At 64.9% G+C, this 23,257-nt stretch overlaps 1 protein-coding gene across 7 annotated transcripts in view; it reads right to left on the bottom strand.

Annotated features, from left to right (window-relative positions):
* The window catches only part of Plch2 (phospholipase C eta 2), a 62,001-nt gene that overhangs the window by 20,555 nt on the left and 18,189 nt on the right, over positions 1-23,257 (bottom strand). For 5 of the 7 annotated variants that reach the window (XM_087214361.1, XM_087214356.1, XM_087214357.1 and 2 more), the window contains one exon: positions 324-470. In XM_087214361.1, coding sequence (XP_087070487.1) covers positions 324-470 — 147 coding nt within the window. Of the gene's footprint in view, positions 1-323; positions 471-8,635; positions 8,835-23,257 lie in introns of those variants that run through there. The other 2 variants (XM_087214363.1, XM_087214362.1) reach the window with 2 other exon arrangements.

Genomic DNA, 23,257 nt, shown 5'->3' with positions numbered 1-23,257 from the left:
GAAGGTGCCAGAAATGCCCCTTTCCCAGCCTGCCAAACCTTCATGGGTCTCTCCCTGCTGCAGGGCCTCACCTTGCCCTCTGCCCCAACCCTGCCCATCTGTCCCTGCCCAACGCTGTCCAGCTCAGTGGCCCCTGCAGACCCCCGGCGTCCCCTGTGGCTGCCAGGGCCAACACTTGGCACCCAGGCCCACCCCAGGGTGCCCAGCTGGGTTCTCAATCCCTCACCCCAGCATATGGCCCGGGGCCACCCAGGGTCCTGCGTGGTGGGCTGACCCCTCCCACCCCGCAGCCCAGAGCCGGGGAGCCCCAAAAGGCCACTCACTCTTGGCCTTCTCATTCTTGCGTGAGGGCCTCCAGCGCAGGCAGGAGCGGTGCTCATCCAGGTAGTAGAAGCGGACCAGGCCCTTGGAACTGCCGCGGAGCTTCACCATCTGCGTTCCCTCCTGCATGGCACTCATGCACCGCTCCACTGGACACAGACGGACGACTCAGAGGGGCTGTGAGCAGCCTGCACCCAGGGTGCCTGAGGGCCACCCCGCCCGCGCACTGAGGCCAGGGATCAGCCACCAGGTCACTCGGCGCCCCTGCTGACAGGGACCACAGCCACCTGGTCCCAGGGCTGTGCTCCCGCCCATTCAGCCAAGGCCCAGCATCACCCCATGCCCGGCCCCAGGGCAACTGTCACCCAGACCTCGAAAGCATGAGGGCCCCGGCCCAGGACGGAGCAGCGGCCCAGCTGGCTTGCGGCAGCCTCAGAGCAGAGCCACAGTGCTGGGCACAAGGTAGGTCCCAGGCAGGCGCCAGCCCAGTGCCCAGCCTGGCTGCTGCCCCAGCATGGGCCGATCCTGAAGACCATCACACCTGCCCTGCCCCTTCCTCTCCTCCCCAGGAAAGTCACTGTCCCTGCACGTGGCACTGCTGGCTCTGCAAGCATCCACTCCCAGGGCCACCCGGGGGCTGTCAGAGTGGGGCTCGGGGCTGGGAGCCAAGGCATCGGGCCCGAGTGCACACCTGGCCCTCCTGGAGACACTGCCTCCTCTGGCCTCTCTGCCTCCTGTCCTGGGCTCTGGGGAGGTGGTCCCAGCCCAGGGACAGGTCAGCCCCCACTCAGGCCTGCACGCGTGCTCCTAGGAAACCAGGACCCAGAAGGTCCCACACCAAAGCTCAGAGAAATCCAGGCCCCAAGGTCTGCACAACGGGCTCTGGGTGGGCATCTAGGTGAGCAGCGCCAGCCCTGGTCTCCTTGGAAGAGGCTGATGCTGACGTGAGGACGCCCGAGACAGGGACCGTGGGAGCACAGACAGGCCCGAGGGGCCTGTGGCAGGGACCCGGGAGGTGGCAGCTGGAGGAAGCCCTCTGCCAGCCGGAGCCCCCTCTGCCGGCCCGGGGCCCACTCGCACATCCCCCTGGGCCTGGTGTGCTGGGCCTCCAGGCTCTGCTCCAGGGGTTGGGTGACTTGGGCGTTTCCGAGTGGCTGAGGGGTGAGGGGCCGACATCGAGACCCACAAGGGAAGCACAAGGCAGCAGGAGGCTGGAGGCCTGTGTGGGCAGGCGGGAGAGTCCACGGGCTGCCTGAACGGTCCCCCACCCCACGAGGCTGGCCATCCCCAGCCAGGCCTCGCCCCGGACCCTTACTTCCTGGGCCGAGCTGCCACCATGGCGACACCACCACACTCCCTCCAACCCAGAGCAGTGCCTCGGCCAGGCAGGCCACCGCGCCTGTGCCCAGCTGGTGGTGGATGGCTGGGGGCCAGGCATCCCTGAGTGGTGGCCCTGCCAGCATGGGCCCGACTGCCAGCCGCACCCTGGGCCAGTCCACCTGCCCGCAGCGTCCCGGAGCCCAGGAAGAGCTTCATGGGGGCAGGCTGCTGGCCCCGCCCTGCCCACCCTCTGCCAATCCCCCACTAATCCCGCCCGCTGTGCTCCAGCCCAGCTGCCCAGAGGATTTAGGCCAGGGGAACACCCAGCTGCCAGGAGAGCCGCCACTCACCCCAAGAAGGCCCGGGCCGCCAGACCCACATGCAGCAGGACAGACGGGGTCTCCCGGGACCCAGGGATGCAGCTGCAAGGTCTGGGGACCCCATGGCTCGCCCGGTGGTGGGGCCTTAGAGCCCTCTGTGGGGCGCATCCCACACACGGCCTGCCCTGGGTGCCTGAGACCTGGTGTCTGTCCCTCTCTGTCCTGGGCCAAGCTCTTACCCCTACCCAATCCCTGACCCTTACAGGGACCTCCAAGTGGATCCCGGATGTCCCGGGCAAGCAAGAGGACCAGAGGGCAGGATGGAAGCAGCAACATGTGCTCCAAAGCCCAGGCCCAGGACCTGAACCTCCTCCGCTGCAGGCCTCGGCGCAGGGCCCCTTTCTGCTGTGACTCCTGGCCAGGCAGGATGGCGTGGGTCCCTGAGCCAGGCCCTCTCCTCCACCTCACTCCAGGGCCAGGGCTTTGCAGTTCCACCCCAAGGCCCAGCCCCAGACCGACCTTTCCCCTCGCCCACGGGACCAGGGCCCTGGAGTCAGCCGCCACTCTGGACCTATCCATCGCTGCACTGTGCCCTGAGGCTGGCATGCGGGGAGGCTGCCCCTCGTGATGTCCTCCAACCCAGGCAGGAGCCCCATCTACCAGCAAGGGCCCCAGACCCCGGCCCGGTCACATCAGCTGCAGTGCTGGCTAGGTGTGCTGGGCTGCCCTGGTGGGAGGAGGGGACACGAGAGTCCTGCCTCACCCACCTCCCTGGCCAGGCCCTGTGCTGACCACATGCCCAGCCAAGCACCACTGGGATGAGGATGTTTGGTGCTCTCGCCCAAGCCCGCCCTGTCATCCCAGGCCTGCCATCCCTGCATCCCTGGCAACAGGAACCCTGGCCACAGAGAACCACGACCCACCAGGCCAGATCGGATATAATCAGCTCAAAGCCAAGCCCAGAACCTAATTAGGGGCCCTGGTAGAGGCCCTGCCTCGTTTTCCAGCTGGAGGTCAGCAGGCAGCCTCCCCTCTGCTCGAATCAGATTAGGGACGCTTTCGCCTCCAGGACAGGAAGGGGCTGCAGTCCTGAGAGTCCCTGGGAGCCCCCTAGAATCCCCGTGTGTGAACCCCAGGGGCTCCAGGCAGCCAGGCCGGGACACAGGTCCAAGTACCAGGAGACACTGGGGCCACCGAGGACCCGAGGCTGGGTGAGAGGCCGCAGCCTCCTTGTCTGCCCCGTGGCATCAGTGTCCCTCCCCACAGTCAGGGCACTCACTTCCTGCTCGGAGCCCACGGAAGACTGGGTCAGGAAGCCTCAGTTCCCCTCTGCCCGCAGGGTGCCCTGGCTTGGGCCCAGCCTAGGGGCGCTCCTGCCCCACCCCCACAAGGCCCCCCAGGGCAGCCACCCTTGCCCCTACCCTGTCTCACTATTCACCCAGGGAGGGGCCAGGGGCCTGGGGGGCCTGGGAGGGGCACAGGTGTAGCCCCCACCCCCAGGCCCCTTGACTCCTCCTCGGCAGTGCCAGGCCATAATCCTCTGCTGACCAGGCAGGTGGAGGCCCAGCTAATCCACCCCATGCACGGCTCTGCAGGGAGTCCCCCCACTGCCTTGGGGCCAAGGTGAGCCCACCCACTCTGACATTCAGGGACAGGTGGACACAGGCCAGTGGGCAGGGCCAAGTGAGGCAATGCACCAGACAAGGACATCACAAGGGAGTGCCCAGCCTGGGCAGCTGTGCCACCCTGAGACCAGCATGGCCAGAGGACACGGCCCGGTCACTGCCCCCAGTACAGGCGCAGAGCTGATGGCTGGACCGCCAGGCGGGGACCCACCTCGCTCCACTCCTCGCCAAGTGCAGCCAACTGCATGCTGGGGTTCGGACCTAAAGCTTCTCCTGCTGGCCCAGGGCCTGGCACCTGCTGCCTTGGGCAGCCAAGGATGCAGCACCCTGCTCGGCCATGGCCCACACCCAGGCAGCCCAGGCTCCCCCAAATCTGGACCAGGGGCCCAGGACTGACAGCTGTTGAGGACCAGCTGCTGGCACCAGCCCTGCACCCAGACCAGGGCTCCCACCCTGGCCAGGGAGGGACGGTGTCCACCACAGCTCCCCAGGGGCCCTCCCTAGGTGGTGCCCCAGGACTCCTGTGAGCCCGGGCGCTCTGAGGACCTGCTCCCCACCCTGTCCCCAGCAGGCACTCACTGGACACAAACATGTGATGGGCACAGTGTGCACATGAGCCCACAGTCACCGCTACCCTCATGCCCAGGACAGGCAGAGAGACAGCTGGAGCCACCCTGGACTTGGGAGAGGGCATGGTGGGCTCATGGGGCTCCTGTCAGCCTAGCCTCAGTGGCTGCTGGGGAGCGGAGCTCCGCCCCCCACGGCAGCACCTACCCACCCATGCCTCAGTTTCCCCACAGTGCCAAGGCGCACCTGCCTCACCCACACTCCTTCCTCCTCAAGCCTGCACAGGACCCAGAGGCAGCCATGAGGAGGAGGGAGCACTGGTGATGCTGGTGGCGGTGCCGTGCGGTTGTGTGCGCTGAGGATCAGTCTTGTCCTACGGCAGCAGGTGACCTGGCCTCGGGCCACCATCCACAAGAGGCCAGCAGCAGCTCAGTGTCCCTGCCTCTTCCCCGGGGAAAGCTGGAAAATCAATTTAATCCTCCAACAAAACCCACACAGTGACACCCATGGGCTTAGTGGTGCACGCGTGTGCCTGTGAGTGCACACAGACACACACACACACACACACACACACACACACACACACGGGGCACCTGCAGGTGTGCAGCCCCCTCCCAGGAGCAGGGCACAGCAACTGCACAGACTAACTCAGAGGATGTGCAGCCGGGCTGAGGGACCGTTCCCGCCTCCCTGCAGGGCACCACCGCACGGGCCCCTGGGCCTGAGCCCCGGGCCTCTGTCCCTCCTCTGTGCCTTGCAGGGGGCCTTCCCGTGTCCACCCCACTTAGAGTGACCCCGTCTCTGTGGGACATTGCAGAGCTGGGCTCCTGCCCTTTCCCCGCCCCCACTCTGCTGGGGCCCAGCTCTGCATACAGCAGGTGCTCAGACTGCTGTGGAGAGAAGGAAAGCAGGCAGCCTCCTGCCCCAGTCCTGTGGCTGCACCCGCTGGGAGAAGCCCAGCCCCTGGCCAGCTCCGCTCGGAGGGAGGGAGGGATGGGCCCACACACATATGGCCGAGATTATTTAAACGGCTGGGAGAAGCGACTCGTCCCCCCCGCACGTCTGGGTGCCTCCTCCCCAACTATTTTTACTTTATCAGGGAGCGTGAGTCGGCTCCCTCCAGCCTCCCCCAGCAGGACCCCATGGTGGTGCTGCCTGTCCCTCCAGGACACCAGAGCCAGGGCTGTAGGGGTCTCAGCAAGGGCAGTGAGACAGTGGCCACTGCCCATCCCTGGGTTAGTGACCAGTCAGCAAGCCAGGCCCGCCCCAGACAAGCTGGGAAGAGCCACACACACCCTGGTCCTCCAGCTGGGCCTGCCGTGTCACGGGTGACCCCAGCCATCAGCAGGTGTGGAGGCTTCTGGCGTGGGGAGGACCTGACCCCTGCCTCATCTGGCTCCGCAGCACTCAGACCCCAGGGGCAGCCAGGGTAGCGAGCGTCTTAGAGGATAGACACCGTCATCCCGAGCCCATGCTCTGTCCCCTGCACCACTGGCCATCCCCAGGCCCAAGCCTTGCCTTCCCTCAGAGTGAGGTCCCGGGACGTGAGCAGCCTGGCCTGGATGGCTGGGCTGGGCTGGAGACAGCAGCAACTTGGCCCATCCGAGCCAGCCCCCATCCCGGTCCAGAGGCAGGGCGGCAGCCCAGGGGCCTCCAGCTGGCCCTCTGGTGGCAAGGACCCAGCAGTGTCAGGAGCTCTGCCACCAGGCGGTGCACTTGGCTGGCAGCAGCAGCAAGATGACATTCTCTAAGGCCAGGGCCATTCCCTGGCCAGCACTGGCCCCAAGGAAGCCCTTCTCATCCAAGGGTCCCCACTCCTGCCCACACAGGACCCTCACCCCATGCTGTCTTCCAGGTGTCTTAATAGAGGGGGGCATGGTGCCTTCCAATCAGGACTCCCCAACATCCGGCCTTCCTCTGCCCACCCAGCAGAGCCCAGCCTACCCCTCAGTGTCTCCTCTGTCCCTAGCTGGTGGCACGTGGCAGCTCAGCTCACAGTGGTGGCATTAATCACGTTTGACAGCCCCGCCAGGAAGAGGACTCTATTAATAGCCCATTTCACAGCTTCCTGCTCCCGCAGGTGCCCTGCATCCCTGTGTCCCCGGGGGCTCCTTTCCCTGCCACCAGCCACTCTTCCTTGAGGCCTCCGCTGCCTCTCACTCTCCAGCGGGGCCTGGCCAAGCACACAGCACCTGCCTGGCCTGGCCTCCTAGGGGCAGGTGTCCAGATGGGACAGGTCCTGGCCCCCCGAGCCACTGCCTGGTGCCCAGAGGGGCTGCAGAGGTGGGGCTTCCCAGGGGCCAGGGCCAGTCTGGACCCCGGGGGTGGAGGACACGGCCAGCAGAGCCCCGAGGGCCAGAGCCCAGGGCTGGGCCACTCCAGCCAGCTGGGCACTGGCCTGGGAGCCTCGGCAGAGCATGTTCGGGAACCAAGCTGGTCCCCAAGTTTGACGCTCTAAAGTTTCCCACCACCGTGTGAGTCGCCAGTCCTGTCCAGGTGCCCGCCCGCTCTCGCCAGCCCGGACACTCGGCTGGCTACCCCAGCCCTGTGTCCCACCCATGCGGACAGGTGAGGCTCTCCCTGCTCTGTCCCCACCTCTGAGCTCGAGGTGGCCTGCACACCAGCTGGCCGCAGTCGGTCGGCTTGACCCCAGTGGCCAGCAGCTTCGGGGAGAACGGAGTGCTGACTGCAGGGACCCCGCTGATTAACCTGGGGTTGAGATGCTCCAAGTTCCTCAGAGCCCCAGGGCTGTGCTCCTGAGCAGGCTGAGGGGACCATCCCCCACAACAAGGCAGCCCACTGCCCCGGACAGGGCTTCCCAGAACCCAGGGCCTGCCTGGCTCCTCCTGGCAAAGCTGGAGGGGCCTCTCACCCCCAGGAGCCCACTGTGGTCTCTTGTGACCCATGCAAGGCCAGTGGTCACCACTGCTCAGCTGGTGTGGGACCTGCACCCCAAGGTGCTGCCTGGGGCAACCTCCCAGGCAGCCCCCACTTTTCCCACCCAGGAAGTCTGTCCAGCTGGCCAGGAGCCCCTGTGCACTGTGCTGGAAGCGAACTCCAGGAAAACAGGCGCGTCCGATTACCCATCCCTCCCGCCTCCCCCAGCAGTCTCATCGATAACGGGGCTGCCAGACTGGCCCTGGGAGGTGCCTGCACCCCACACCTGCTCTGGGAAAGGGCGCCGTCCAGCTCTCCAGGAGAAGCGCCAGGCACTGGGAGACTTCGTCACCAGTTCATCAGCGGGGCAGATGGAGAGCTGGGCCCAGGACGCCGGCCCATCTGCTGCGCCCTTGCTGCACACTGAGACTGCGAGGACCATGCTCTTGCATCTCCCCCAGGCCGGCTGGCCCTGCCCGTCAGGAGTCAGCTGTCCGCAGCCCAGGGGTGGGGCTGTGGTCAGGGAGGGTTCACCCGCTCACAGCCGGCCGTTCCCACGAGGACCACTGCATGTCCACACTGGCAGCCCCATCCACACCGGACTCACTGCCTCCATTCACAGAGGGCCTCTCGGCCAAGAGCAGAGGGGCCAGGCACAGGCCAGGTACACACGACACTGCAGGCACACTGGCTTCCACCCTCACAAGCTGCTGCGAGAGGTGGCCCCACAATGTCCCTCTTGTCCACGGAGCTCACAGAGGGCGGGTGCTCCAGGAGAGGTCACACAGCCCCCCAAGCTCCCCAGAGCTCTCTGACACCCATGCCGGTCAGCAGTAGAACAAGCTTCGCCCAGAACAACCAGGGTCCCAACAAATGGCCAGGGCAGGCTCCTCCTCTGCTGGAAAGCCAGCCCTTGTTCAGGAAGTTCTCTCTGCTGTCCACCCAAGTGGGCCCTGCTGTGCTGGCACCCCTTCCCCACTGGCCTCTTCTACCCCTGACCCAGAGCTGGCACCGCATCTGGGGCAGATAGAGTCCCTGGCACAGAAGCTCTGCTCACCCAGTGAAGAAGGTGCCTGTGCAGATGCCCTGGGGCAGCCCCCTCACACCCCAGGAAGCCTTCGGTGCCCGCACCCCAGCTGTTGGCACTGCCCGTCCGCCCAAAGCACTGCCATCTCCCAGGTCAGGAAAGTGGGGCAGAGCTGAGCTGGAACCTCGAGGGCCTGGCAAACAGCTGCCCCTTGAAGAGAAGGCAGCTGCCCTGTCCATGGTGCTGACTGGAGCCAGGGCCAGGGCGCTGGGGTCCGACAGGACAGCCCCGGAGCCCCACAGGCAGAGCCCACGCCTCCAGGCAGCCACATCCCCTGGGGCAGCTGGGGGTCGGGGAAGGGGTCACCTCCTGCTGCCCCCCAAGACTTCTGTGCCCTCCGCAGGGGTCTCTCACTGCAAGGCGCCAGCCCACGGCGGGAGGGGCGAGGAGCTGTCTGGCAGTGGGTGGGAATGGGGTCCCCGCCCTCAGGGAGGAGTCCGGCACAGCCCTCCGCAGGTGGGAATGGGGTCCCCGCCTCCGCAGCACAGCCCCCTTCCGGGGGCCCTCCCACCCCTTACCTTGGTCCTGGCTGAGCCCACGGGGTGGCCCAGGCTCTTCCATGGCCCCTGGGCAACAACCTCAGTTAGCACAGCCACAGGGGCCGGGACCCTGCGCCCGCCTCCAGTGTGCCCTGAGCCCCAGCCTGAGCCAGGGCTTCCCGCACTCAGCACCCATGCCGGTTCAAAGCCGCAGAGGGAGAGAGGGGAGGGGAGCTCGGGAGGAGCCGCAGCCTGGGGACCGCCCCTCCCGCAGGAGCCCCGCCCACCCTTAACCCTTGGCGGCCCAGCTTCTGCTGCCGGGAGGGGAGGCGGCGCCGGCTGATGCTTCCTCCCTCTTGGCTCCAGCAGCCTCCGCTGTGCACCCGCCCTCCCCTCGCTCCCCAAGGGGCAGTTGCGTGCCCCCACGGGGCGGAGCCACATGCCCCCTCTGGCAGCCCTGGGGATCCAGTCCCAGGAGTCCCTCACGAGGTCCCTCCTGGGGGAGCTCCAGCCCTCTTGCATCCAAGCCGCTCCCAGGGTGCTCTGTGATGCCTGGGGTCTCAGGGGTGCTGGGTGCAGCCTCATAGAGCAGTGTCTCGGGCAAGGTCCTGTCTGGCACACAGGGGCAGCGTCTACCTTGCCAGGCTCTGCCCATGGCCCTCAGGCAGCACATCTGGGACCGGACCTGTGTGCCCAGCACCTGCCCATGAGTGATGGTCCCCACAGCCGTCCCAAGGGCTCCACCTTCCATCCCAGTGGCGAGGGGTGGCCAGGGGGACTTCTGGAGCCAGGCCCTGGAGACCAGGCAGCGCATGGGCCCGAACAGAGGGCATGGGCTGCCAATGTGCTCCCAGCCACACCACGCCCCCGTGACAGCCTCATGCCAGGCTGGGCCCCAGAGTGAAGGCAAACCCTAGCCCTGCCTGGTGGCTGGAGGGCCGGCCTGCTCCTTCCTCCGCGTGGTGCCCTGGATGCCAGGACCTGCCTCAACAGGCCGCTCTCAGTGTGCAAAAAGCCTCTTGGCAGAGCCGGGACATGAGGGTGCCCCGTAGTCTGAGCAAGGTCCCGCCGGCTACAGCGGCACCACATGGTGGGGCCGGCCACCAAGAAGGGGCAGCCGTGCCCCAGATGCGAGACTGATGCTGGCTGCTGGGTGCCCCACACCCGGGCTGTGTCCCAGGACAGTCCCCTAAGGAGAGGCCCAAGGTCCCAAATCCCCAAAGAGGAGAAACCGAGGCAGAGAGGGAGAGGGAGAAAAGATAGAAGACAGACATGAGAGTGGGCACCTGGGAAGGAGGGAGGGGCTGAGCGGGCCGCCCCGTTCCCCGGCACAGGCGCAAGGCCCCGAGCTCCCCCAGAAGTCGGTGAAACCCAAGTTCAGGTCCCAGTAAATAACCCATTCACACCCTGGCCAGCCCCCACGTAGTCGGCAATGATTTCCGTCAGCACTGCTGCGATTAAAGGCGGTGATTAAACCCTGCTGAGGCACATGTTGATTTGCTAAGATTCTGATCTCCTCTGCCTCCTTCCTGGGCATTTAAGCTGAGCTCCGTCCTTGTCCTCCAGCGTGGCCCGGCCGGGGGCGCCCTGGAAGGCTCGGTGGTGAACAAGAGTCCGAGGCCCAGGAGTCTAATCTGCTTCTCCCTTGCGGAGGGCAGTGGGAGCGGTCAGTGGGTGCCGGGGGTGAGCAGAGCCTGTCCCGAGCTCGGGACCCTGCTCCCTGCCACAGTCCTCACCGCCTGCACCCACAGGCCAGTCTAGGGCCCGATCTGGCTGAGGGCTCTGTTCAAAGGTTTTGCCAGGAGAGGGGCAGGGCACACAGGTGGGCTGCAGCCCCGGCCTGCAGGCGGACAGAGCCCACCCTCTCCCTGTGCCTCGGTTTCCTTGCTGTCCAGGGGACCCACATGCATGCTCACCTCACCCAGTTTTGCACCAGGCAGCAGCCACCTCCTCCCCATCACAGGGTCACTGACCCTGAGGGTCCTCTCCGTTCCTTGCGCTCCCCAGGAGCTACACTCCCTCCACCATGCTGCCCACCCGGGGCCCTCAGAGTCTCCCTCTAGTCTCTCTCACCTGGGGGTGCTTCTGGGCCCTACAGCCTGGATGGGATTCTTGAGAGGCCCAGGGATGGGCCCAGAGTCCCATGGTGGGCAGCACCAGAGCCTGGCAGAAGCTGGCACCCAACCCCTGGAGCTGCTCCCCACTGAGGGGCGAGAGGTGGCCCCTTCTCCCCAACGTTGTCCTGCCCAGAAGCCCCCACTTTTGAGCACCACCGAAGACCCAGAGAAGGGTCTGGATGAAGGACACTGGGCCAGCACACGGCCCCAGCCCGACAGAGAACAGCTCCAGGGAGAGCAGGAGACTTGGTGTCAGTGGGGCAAGTGCCCCACAGCAGAGCCTCGGTTCCCCTCAACCAGGATGGGCTGGACTCCTTGGCCAAGGCCCCAGAGCCCTCTGCTGGCCAGCAGGAAGCAGTGTGGGCAGTTGAGGGCAGTGCAGAGTCCATCAAGGCTCCTGACACCTTCCAGGAAAGGCCTCAGGAGGGGAAGGAGCCTCGAAGGTTACTGCAGACGGGAGCCCAGAGCAGTGCTAGGCCAGGAGGTTAGAGACCCCAGTGCAAGTCCTGGTTCTGCCTGCCTCTGGGTAACCATGGTAACTCCTGCACCCTGCCCTCAGTTTCCCCATCTGTCACCTGGCGAGGACCAGCGGCTTGGGGCCCGGCCACTCACTGCAGCCTCCAGGAGGAAGAAGGGCCAGGAGCGGGCAGGCACTCAGGCTCTGCTGGGGCTGAGGCTCTTGCACCCCAGCTCCAAGTATAACGCCCTTTGGTGGCCACTGCAAGGGGGTCCCAAGACACTGGCTCTGCTGTTCTTAGGGTCCCAGGCCCTGTCAGTACCTGGGCAGCTGTGCCCACTTCCCAACAGCCCCGGGGAGCAGGAGGCCCAGCATGGAAGCAGGCCGATCTACAGCTTCTGGCCCTTTGCAGGCACCTCAGGTTCAGACCCCCGACTTCCAACCTACATCAGTCTCTAACCAAACGCTCCTGACGGCCCACTGCCACTGAGTCACAGCTGTGCCGGGTCCAGCAGCACAGAGCGGGCAGGGACACTGCGGCCACCCACCAGCACCAGGGCCGAGCACTGCCTCTGACTGCCCAGGCCAGGAGGCACAGCGGTCGCCACTCCAATCTCAGCGCTTCCCAGAAGGGGAAACTGAGGCAGGGGAGTCCCACCCAGGGGCTCACAGCCAGGCAGAAGCAGAGCCAACACCCACAGGTGCCTTCCTAGGCTGCTGATCCCCAAGAGTCGTGCCGGCCCTGCACCCCAGAATGTGAGCACCAGGGTCCACCTCTCTGGGAAGTGGTAATTACTTCTCATAAACATGTGAGCCCCAGGGGAAGCAGCAGCCCTCCCTGAAGACAGGCCCAGCAGCTGCGCCTGACCTGTGCCATTCATCATTCAACAGCGGGGCCAAGGGGATGTCGCTTCTGCCTGGCTCAAGGGTCCTGTCAACGTTGCAGCCTCTGTCAGAAACTGAGCTGCTCCAGCGGGCCTGGCAGGATGTCAGGCTCGCACCACAGCCCAGCACATCCTCCAGGCCACAGCCCCTGCATCCCGCACATCAGCACAGGCTGAGCAGCCTCCGGCCTGGGAAGTAACAGCGGGGTGGGTGAAGGGGGTGGGCTCCCACGGCAAGGCCAAGAAGCCAGTCTTTGGCAATGCCCCACCCCAGTCCCAGGTGTCCCTGACACAAAAGCCCTCTGCTGCCTCGGCCCTCAGATTCCCAAGTGGAGACATCCCCAGGGATGAGCTGAGCCCATCTTGGTTCTGAGGGGTCGAAGGTTACAGAGGGGCACGTGGCCTGGAGAGGAGGAAGACGGACCTCAAGAACTGGCCAAGCCACAGCTGTCCCAGGGTGACCACGGCTGTCCCAGCTGACCAAGCAGGGGCTCCCATCCTGGCCCGCAGCCCTCCCTGCCCCACGCCCGTGCATGCACCCTGCTCCTGGGGCCCCAGCCCAGTGCAGTAGGCAGACAAGTCCAGAAGTACGGCACTGGGTCCCAAGACAGACGATCAGAGGAGCAAGAGGACAGTGCAGGCACAGCTGGAGAGCAGGGCCCACCAAGGCAGAGGCAGCAGGGGAGGAAAGGCCCCTCTGGCTGGGTTGTCACTGTTCCCATTCCACCCCTGGGTGGCTAGGACAGGAGGGCAGCTAGAGCCTCAGGACAGCCACCACCTCCAATCTTGGGGGCGATGGCCCTGGGTGGGGGTGACAGCCACAGCCTGGAGAGGAAGCCATCAGGTGGCCCTAAACTGCAGAGGTGCCATGCGGGCGTCAAGGAGTGGAGGCCAGGGCCTGAACTGCTGCAGCCACACCCCCAGGTCCCCCAGGGCCGGGTCCCACATCAGCTAACAGCTGACAGCAGCACGGCCTGCACCCGCTCGCCAGCTCCCGGCCCCGGACAGCTTCAAAGCCCTGCTCAGGTGCTGCTGGAGGGGCCCAGCCTGGGTCAGTAGGTCAGGTCCTGCCCTGGGCTTTGGCAACCACTGGAGCAGAGGGAGCTGGCGCTGCTGCCCAGCCTCCCTGCACCACCCTGACCTAGATTTTGTGCCCGTGTGCGGCAGCCATGCAGAGCCTCAGCCGGCCTGGCAGCGAGACAGGTGGGCAGGGCTCCAGGGCACTGCAGCCACTCAGGCCAGCCGCAAACACACCCACCACAGGCCCACCCCTCCCTGTCCCTCCCAGGTGGCTCTGAGACCCCCCGCAGGGGCACTGGGGCAGAGGAGCAAGAGGGGAGCCCTGTCACTCGCAGCCCACCCCACCATCTGGTTTCAGCTCCAGCACCTCCATGTGGGGAGAGCCACCCTGCACCCAGAGGCCCATGGCTCAAGCGGGCTGGGAGACTTGCTGCAGCCAGCCCGTCTCGGGGAAGGCTCTGCCCAGAGCAGCTCCACGGGCCCTGGTGCTGCCGAGACCCCGGCCCACAGGCAGCAGGCTGGGCCCCAGACGGGCACCCTTCCCCTTTCCAGCCTGCACAGTGGCACCATGCATCCCCAGCTGGGCCTCAGCCCCCATTGTCACTCGAAGCCCCTCGGCCATTTGGATGGATTAAAGATGTGAAAATCTCTAACAGAAGCATGCCCACCCTGCATGCCAAAGCATGCAAATGGACCCCTGCCCCAGTCCAGAGGGCACCCTTTAGGCCCACACAGCCTCTCCCAGGGCCAGCACCGGCCAGCCCCTCTGTCCCTCCTGCCTGCTCCCCACACCCCAACTGCTGAGAGTTTTGATAAGCCCCTGCAACGGGTCAGTCATGGCTCAGGGCTGGAGAGGCTGAGATGGGCAGGAAAAAAGCAGTCCTCGTGCCAGGGGGCTGCTGGACTGGGGTCCCAGCTCCCAGCCCTGGACAGGGGCCCCAGGGTGACCATGTCTGGCAATCTGGGAAAGAACAGGCCTCTTCCCTGGGCAGCAGGGCATTGGGAGGCTGGGAGACTGAGAGGCTGGAGTGCGGAGGCTGTGCCTGCAGCAAATCCTGAGCTCCTCGGGCACAGCCCAGGGCCGAAGGTGAAGAAGTTCCTGCAGGAAGCGGCCTGGGCACAGCTGGACCGCGTGGCTGGGGACCCAGCACTGCCACAGCCTTGCCCTTGGGTGCCAGTGCCGCCCACTATGCCCCAGATGGCATCAATCACTGGCCTGGGAACGACCAGCCAGAGGCTGCCCGCCCTGGGCCTGCCACAGAACCTACCCCATGTTATTCTTAAACGTGCCTCTCAAACCCCAGCGGTATTTTCAGAAAGTGCTTACTTGGTGTTCACTGGTAGAACATTTAAAGAGAGCCATTTAAAAGCCTGAGTCAGAGCTCACAGGTCTCCAACAACAAAGCTAGAGTGGGCCCTGTGGAGCGACCGCAGCTCTTGGTTTAGCGCCAGTGGGCTCTTGGCAGACAGCAGCAGCCATGCTGACCACCAGAAACACAAGGGTCTGTTCAGGCCCATGGCCCGTCTGCACCACCCCCAGGGACCATGGCCTGGTGCAGAAGAGATCAGGTCTGGCTCTTCACAGATGGGGGCCAGGTTGCCAGGAGGTGGAGGCTCAGTGGCACCCAGAACAGCCAGGTGTCCTGAGATCCTCGCTGCCTGGGCTGCTGGGAAGCCACACACTGCACCACCCAGAAAGTCACCACAGGGCACCATGTAGTAAGAGCAGCGCAGAGATTAAAAGCCAGTGAGACCAGGGAACAGAGGCTGAGGGGAATAAACACCTGCAGGACCAGCCCTGGCAGGTGAGTCTCAGCAGGGGCTATGCCCATGTGGGCACGGATCTGGAGGGGCTGCCCTGGAGGGCAGGGCCACTGCCATGCACCGAGTGGCCGTTCATCCAACTGCCCCTGACAAGTGCTCATGGAAGACAGATGCTAGAGTCCGGGCCGGTGAGGTCTTGGGCACTGGGCACTGTCCTGGTTCCACCCACCCCACCACCGTCTTCCCCAAGAGACAGACTGGAGCTCTTCCAAGAGAGGCCAGAGGGCAGCTGCCTCACCAGTGTCCATGGTCTTAAGAGAGCTGTGGTCAGCTCTAATACAGGGCAACTACCCCTGGGCGGTGTGAACACACAGCTCAGACAGGAGTGTGAACCTAGCAGTCAGGGGGGGTGTGAGCACACAGCTGGGGGAGGGCGTGAGCCCAGATAAGGGGGAGGGAGTGAGCACACGGCTGGGGAGTTTAGGGAACCTGGAAGACGCATTTTCCTGCAACTGTTAAAGCTCCTACTCCTTCCTGTTGGGCCTCCACCCACAGTCTGGCCTGGGTCAGGACCTAGGGAAAGGTGCGCCCCACCTGCTGAGGCACCCTCAGGGCAGCGGCTTCTGTGTGGTAGCACTGTGTGGCCCTGAGCAGCCTGTTTGCCACTGCTGTCTGCACTGGGGCTGCCTGGCCTGCAGTCCTCAGGCCTCCAGCATGTCTGGCAACCCTGTCTCCTGCCCTGTGCCCAGTGTCACCTGCCAGCCCCACCCCAGGTGCCCAGGGCAGCCAGACACCTGAGCATGGCCTGCGTCCCACACAGAGCTCTGCAAGGCTCTCAGCCTTGTGGGGCCACCACTCCCCGGTGCCCAGCAGTGATGGGAGGCCCACAGGCCCATGGGCAGCCTGGCGCCCCTCTCTGAGGCCCCTGGCCCTGCCAGTAGTCTCTGCTTTGCTATCAGGGCTCCCAGGACGGGCCTGGGTACGACGGGGCACTCTGCCTGCCTCATGGTGACTGTCACCCCCAACCATCCAGCACTGTGACCTTGGCCGTCTGCCCTCTGCCGCCCCAGCTGGGCCACCTGCAGATAGCGTGGGCCGCAGCCACGCAGTGCTACGCAGGCAAGCGTGTTTATCTTCAGGGCAGAACAGAAACGGAAAGGAAGAGGGTGAGTCCCTGGGGTGCTCAAGTGAAAGTGGGGGCAGTACGGCCCCCTTGGCGGGACCGGACCTGTCCCTGTCCCAGCTGCCCCCAGGCCGTGGAGTGGGAGTGGCTGTGACAGGGTGAGGGGAGCTGCCACGCAGCCTCCGGGCCCTGTCACTTCCCGCTGGCAGACCCCCATCCGAGGACGGTGCAGCCTTCGGGGCGTCCTCCCTGGCTGCCCGCAGGTCCCTCCTGCTCCCCAGGGGCCAGGTCATCCTATGAGCTGCGCCTCTTGAGTGGGCGTGGGGCCCGGTGACTTTCCCATCGCAGCCCATCTTGGAGCCGAGGGCATCAGGACAGGGGACACCTTCGAAAGCCTGCAGGAACAGGGGAAGCTGCTGGTGCAGGATCGGAAGCAGGGGGGCCTCTTGCTTGCCAGCCCCGCCCCAGCCACTCCCACTCCCACCATGGCGGCCTGCGCCCCAGAAAATGGAGGGGCAGGAGGAGCTCCAGCAGGTAGGGCCAGGGGCTGGGACCACCCAGACCAGGCCTCACTTGCCCCACGGGGGTAAGGCCACCAGTCACTGGCCAGTCCAGGCAGCTCTCGAGCATCCCAAACCCCAGGCTGCCCTAGACCCAGGCTGGCTAGCAGGAGCTGCTCACCAGGGCAGGACTGTAAGGGCCTGCGGCCATACCTGGGAACCCAAGGGCCTGGCTGGCCGGACCCTGGCTCCGGGGACATCTTGCCCTTGAGGAAAGGGGCCGACAGGTAGGGCTCGGGCTGGACAGAAAGGACCTGATGAAGACCCAGGAGAAGCACAGTGCCCTCATGGAGCTGGGGGCTCGGCACAAATCCTGGGGTCCCTTCCTGCCCCAGCACAGCCCACCCCGGGCCCCAGAAGGGGTTGAGAGAGTCTTAGCACACTGAGAGCCCCGGTCAAACCAAGGTCAGAGAAAGGGCCAGCTCTCTACCTCCAGGTGGGGAAATTGAGTCCCAGAGAGGTCACTTGAGGTCCCAGCCACGTGGGAGCGTGCGCCCAAGTCTCCACCCGGGTCTGCCCCCGACCATGCTGCCCCTTCCACAGGGCCCAGGTCTGCGGGTGGGTGCTTCGGGGTCCCCACCCTGGCTGGGCTGCTGGGACCAGCACCCCGTGAGCTCAGGCGTTCCCAGGGGCAGAGGCAGGGGTGACAGCTGACTCAGGCCCCTAGCTTTTTAAGGCACAGCTGAGCACAGGAGCAATTCAGGTCTTCTGATGTGCGTGTGGGGCGGAGAGCTCAGGCTGGAGCCAGCAGAGACCGGGCCTCCGGTGACCGCCCAGGAGCCCAACCCCAGACCCTGTGGGGATTGGATGGGTGCAGCCTCGGGGGCCCTGTGGCCACGGACCTGTGCTTGCTGGCCTGGTGGGATGGGGCCCTGCCTGCTGTGGGCCTGGAGGTGCCAGGGAGGGGACCAGGCCTCTAGGGAAGTGCCCAGGAGGGAGGCCCGAAGCCCCCACCCCTCCCCTGTCCTCTGGGTAGCAGCAGGGCAGCCCCAATCAGGGAAAAGCTCAGAAGAGGGGTCTGGGCTCTGGGAAGGAGCCCGACTTGCACAAGACCCAGCTCTGGTGGCCTGGGGACCCTGGCGCCAGTGAGAGGCCAGAGGGGCTCAGGTGGGCCGCACTCCAGGTCCCACTTCTGCAATCACCAAGCCCCTGGCCTCAGCCTGCCAACCCCAGGCGACGCTGTTCCCTTACAAATACAGAATATAATAATTCCCAATAATTCCAAGCCCAAAAATAACACACAAAGTGCCTGCCGCTCCACGGCTCCTCGAGGAGAAAGGGACTGACTCAAACACAGCTGCAAGTTGCTTTAAAAAGACAAACACACAAACAGGCACACACAGCCGCCCACACGCTGCTCAACAGGTACGCAGGGGTGAGGCTGGGGACACGGGGACATCTGGAGGGCAACCCTCCACCCAGGCTGGGAGGAGACTGGCTGCAGCCAGGCACGGGCCGCCTGGGGTGCCCAACCAGCCCAGGAGCCGAGCTGGGAGTGTCCTGCTCCTCTGAGGGGCCGGCCTGTGGGAGCGCCCAGGTGTGCACAGCTGCCCCAGCTCAGCCCCCCAGGGCGTGGCCTTGCCTCCTCCACCATCCCAGAGCCCCTGCAGGCCCCCCCCCCAACCAGCCTCGACTTCCTCATCTTACGTGACAGCACCCACCAGAAACAGATGCATCAGGGGTCTCCATCTCCTGGCCTGCCACCGAGTGGGGTCGCAGGGGGAAGGGTGCCAGCCCGGAGCCGTGCCCTGTTGCATGCTGGCGGGCAGGGCAGCGGTAGACAGCACTGAGACCCCTTGGGGGCGCCCTCACCCAGATGGGACTGACAGGAAGGGATGGGACGAGGTGGCAGCAGGGCACCCTTCCACGCTGCCCTTGAGTAGCACGGCTCAGAGCCCCCCTTCCTGAGCAAAAGGCTTCTCCAGGCTCAGCTGAACTCAGCCAAGAGCTGCTCATATCATATTGTGCACCTGCTGCATTCGAGGCCCGGAAGCAGAGGAGACCAGCTGGGGCACTGTTGGGAGACACCGGCTCTGCCTGCACCAAGACAGAAGGGCCAGGCCTGGGTGGGCCAGGCGCCCAGGAAGGAAGTCTTGGCCCTGCCATGATCCGATCGAGCAGCCCCAGCCAGCCACCTCCTGTCCCCGTGAATTATGTAAGTACCCTGGGGCCTACCTGCTGTGCCTTGGGCAGCTCAGGAGGGGACAGCCCACGACAGCCCTGCCCCAGCCTCCTGCCACTCTTGGTGGCCGCAAAGAGCAGACAGGCTGGGAGTAGGGAGACAGGCAAGGAGGGTGGGAAGGCAGGCGCAGGATCAAGGGCTCCGGTCCCTGCCACAGCAGCCCGCTCGCTCGCTGCAGGGCTCACTGCAGGGCTCGCTGCAGGCCGGCAGCTGCTGTCTTTGAGCTGAGATGTGGTACTTCCGCAGGGCAGCTCTCCCACCAGCCGGCCCAGGTGTGGGTGCTGGAGGCCGGGCAGCAGCTCCTTGGGAAGTTCTGCTTTGCTCCCGGAGGGCCAGGTGCCCTCAGTGCAGCTCCACCCCAAGCCACAAGCACCCTTCCACAGCAGATCTTGAGGCCAGTGGAGCTGGAGAGCCACCAGGCTCTGCTCTGCCTCAGCCCATCAGCCTTTGATGGGACACAGGCCTGCTTTCCAGGGTTGGCATTCTAAAGGATGACAAAGATCCCGGGCTTGGACATGGTGTCTGTGCCAACAGACACTTCCTCGCCAGCACATGGAGGGCAGCTGGGGCCTGAATCATTGCCTCTCCCCTGGCAGCGGGCCTGCAGCTGAAAAGCACGTTTCAGTCCAGGATGGGCAGGACTCAGGGACTGAAGCCCATCCACAGCCCCCAGGGAGGGTCCACGGCACACCGCATCACAGAGCCCAAAGGGCTGCCTGGTCCATAGCACTGGCCGCAGACCACGTCCAGGGCTGGTGGAGAGTCTGCTGCAGGGTAACTGGGCTTCCCGAGGGCCGGCGTCAATCTGCACAGCCCGAGATCTGTCTTCATTAGTCACGTTCTCCGCTGCAACTTCTCACCTGTCACCGTGGGCTGGGTTCTGCGTATCACTGAGGGGTCCAGGGGCAGGCTGGCTCTGGGTCCCGTGGCCCACAGCTAGGACACTGCCCGGGACACAGTGGGCCCTGGGGTGGCATCCTGGCACCTCGCCAATGGAGGCGCATCAGAGTCCACTCTGTGGCATGTGCCAGGCTACCTGCCACCCTCTGCCCTGGGCTCTGCTCTAAACTGTACCCAAAGTCCTGTTTCCAGGGGACAAAGTGTGTACCGAGCGGCCAAGCAGAGGGTTGGAAGGAAGCGATGGACCAGGGGCAGGGCTGCCTCTGGGGGGGGGACTTGCCCCTCCCAATTCCTTGCCTTCTCTGCCAATAGTCACCTCCACCCCCTCGTACAGATGGGGAAACTGAGGCTCTGAGCCACAAGAATCTCACCCAGGAACCCAGAGGCCAAGGAGTGGCGGGCATGGGGCCTCTGAAGCACCTCTTCTGGGGGTCCAGGGAGCCGGGTCAGGCAGGAGGTGCCAGGCAGGACCGGGCTGCTTGTTAGCTCTGTTCCTGTGTGCCGAAGGCTGGGAAGCATCCCAGAAGGCCCCGCGCAGCTTCAGGCTGGGAGGCAGTCAGAAGCTCTTGAGAAAGTGGGGCAGAGGGCCGCCACCCCACAGAGAGGCCGGCAGCAAGAAAGCGGCAGCTGAAAATGTCTCATGGAAAACCCTCAGAGCCTCTACAGACAAGGACCAAATCCCATCGGGGAGGGGCTCCCAGCACCGTGCAGCTCAGCCACAGGAAGGGGACACCCGAGGATACAGCCATCCCTGCCTGGCCAGCCTGTGCCTGAATGGGCCTTACGTGCGGGGCTCTGCAGGGCAGGGGCTGCAGCTCCCCAAGATGTCCTGGGAGCCTCTTGCGCTGAGGCCTTGTGTGCAGAGCCACAGCCTTGCTCACCCATTCACTGAGAAAAGGTGGGCTCCAAGGGCGAGGCTTGGGGAAACTGAGGCAGCCCCAGTTCAGTGCTAGTCTCCCATTCCCACATCAAAGCTGAGAAGCGTCAGGGAGTAGGGCCAGCCAGGTCCACCCAGAACCTGGCTCTCATCGTCCAGGCAGAGCCTCCATCAGTGTGGAAAGCCCATCCAGAAGAGCAGGGGCTGGTGCAGACCCTGTCCCTGCCCCACCTGACCTGGTACCTGCATCCCCTCCCTGCAGAATCTGAGTCCCTGTTTAACACACATCTCTACAGGAGTAACCCTGGCTTCCGGCAGGGCTTGGGGCTCGATCTGCCTTCTCCTTGCCTGGAGATGATACATAAAGTGGCTACAGCAGGGGCAGAGCTGGGCCGGAATCCCAGAAGAGTCTGGTCTATAGGAGCCTCATCAGAGCAGCCGCAGGGCTCTGGGGCCTGTCAGAGCCACTCCAAGCAGGGTGTACTTGAGGACAGCTCCTTGCCCCCACCCATGGCACAGGAGCCAACAGCCTCTGAGAGTTTGATGAGAGGGCTCTCGGGAGACCCCAGAGCCTCCTCCCCTTCCCAGTTCCTTGTGGAGATGGTGCCAGACTCAAACAAGACCAGGAGAGCCGGAAGCCAGGAATCAGCCAGTCGGGGATCCCAGAGCTGCTAGGAAGCTCTGCTCCCTTTGCCAGTGTGTCCCCCACCCCGTCCCCAGCCTGTGGGAATGAGGCAGCCACTGGCCCTGCCTCTGGCTCCCCCGGGCTCAGGCAGGGGAGCAGCGAGAGGACAGCAGGGCCCTGGTGGTGGGCCAAATGTCCCCAGGGTACATCCACATTGCTTGGAAGCTGCAAACATGACCTGATTTGGAAAAGGTGTCTGCAGAGGAAATTAAGGATCCTGAGAAGAGGAGGCCATTGGAAGTCACCTCGGGGAACCCTAAGCCCCAGAATAAGTGACTTCCAACAGAAAGTAGAAGAGAGCGTGGGACAGACAGGAGGGGGCGACAGAGAAGGGCACCAGAAGACAGGAAAAACGAGAGTGATGCAGACACTGCCAGGGGTGCCATGAACGGGCACAGCGCCTGACGTCAACCAGGGCAGCAGGATTCTCCCAGCACAGTGCTGCCTGCCAGCGCGGGACCCTTGGGAACGAGGACTTGGCAGCCACCAGAGGCAACAGAGCCTTTGAGGGCCGGCAGGGAGCATGAGCTTCCTTCAGAGGATCCAGTCAGGACCTGCAGCTGGCTTGGATGCTGCCTTGCAAAGGAGGAAGGCAAGAGCATGAGCCCCTCAGCCAGTTGGGGCCTGGAGCCATGGGGACCCCAAAGCCCCATGTCCAGGACGTCTTTTCTCAGAGGTGCCTGTGTGGCCCTTGGACCTGGGGTACGTCCACAAAAATGGAGCAGGAGCCCAGAAGGAATACTGCCAACGCTGGAGGGGCGTCTGTCCCCAGCCCCTACCCAGGTTTGGGCTGGGCCCATCCCTGGTAAGGGCCTTGGCTTGGGGCACTGGTGTGGAGCAAGGATCCAAGGCCTCTCTGGGGCTCCCCAGATGCAGGGGAGGGACATGTTAGTGACTTGTCCTTTGCTGTCATGGTCCTCTGGGCCTTCTGGTTTCTCTCTGGGCAGCAGCTCAGTCATAATCACAGATCGTAAGCGGAGCCTCAAGTCAGCAGGCGGGAGCCACAGGGCCCTGGCAGGGCCCCTCCTCCCCAGCCCCTCCTTGTCCCTCTTGTGCCCCCCCCACAGCTGCCAGACCCCACCAGCCGGGGCCAAGGTGCCCCGCTGCATACAGCAGTCCCAGAAGGGGATTCAGGAGCCCCATGGCTGCCAGCCACCCCCCCAGCTGCCTTGGTGCCCCATGAGCAGTTGTCTGGGGGCACACGCATCTCATCCAGTCCAGTGCAGGAAGGAGACGAGACGAAGCTATGGGATCCAGGCCGGTAAGGGGGGCACAGACACCAATCCTGCAGGAGTAGACGCCAGCCCAGAAGACTCCTCAGCCTCCAGGCCCCTCAAGGTCCCTCTTGTTTGCCATCAAGCCTGGCTCCTCCTGGCGCTGCCCACCCACGGGGGTCTGATACATCGCAGGAGCTCAGAAAACAGGTGTGAGGAGCCTGCTCGGATCTGTGGGGGTGGAGACCCCAGAATCGACACCCAAAGGCTGCTGGGAACACTGAAGGGGGCGGGAAAGGAAGGCAGCAAGAGGAGCCAGGAGGGTGCAGCTCAGGGCCAGGATGGGCACCCTCTTCCACCCCAGGCCACTGCTGCTCTAAGCCAGCCAGGGAGGAGGGCGCGCGCGCGCGCGCGCGCACACACACACACACACACACGTACATGCACACACGGGGCTGCAGGGGCCAGAGGCCAAGGGAGTGTCCAGCTAGGCTCAGCCCACACCTCAGAAAGCTCGGCAGGTGAAGGGGCCAAGATCCCACTGCCCCAGCCCTGGCCCCTCTCCACGGCCCGGGCTGGCCTGCTCAGGCTGGCTTGGGTGGCCAAGAAGCCTCCTTTGTCCCCTCGTGCGGGGTGGATGGGAAAGACAAAAGCTGACTCCCAGCTGGCTAGCGGCTGCCGCTGGAGACATCTCTAGGAGCCCTTCCTCCCTCTCCCTCCAATGCTGCCTGTTACACAACAGACCTAAGAATAATCTGGAGGGCAGCCGCTGATGAGCAGCCGCGCCCCAGGACCCCTCCGGCTGGGGCAGAAGGAGGGACCTCCTGGCCTGAAGCCCCATTTTTGCTTGGGGCCTGGTCTGTCTGCAGACCGAGGGC

This window comes from Heterocephalus glaber, unplaced genomic scaffold (genome assembly GCF_053883595.1).
Source record: "Heterocephalus glaber isolate CG9 unplaced genomic scaffold, H.glaber_assembly_v1.0 deba00001447, whole genome shotgun sequence".
Classification (NCBI taxonomy): domain Eukaryota; kingdom Metazoa; phylum Chordata; class Mammalia; order Rodentia; family Bathyergidae; genus Heterocephalus; species Heterocephalus glaber.
The sequence above is the reverse complement of the archived record's forward strand: the minus strand, read 5'-3'. Positions and strand labels throughout refer to the sequence as shown.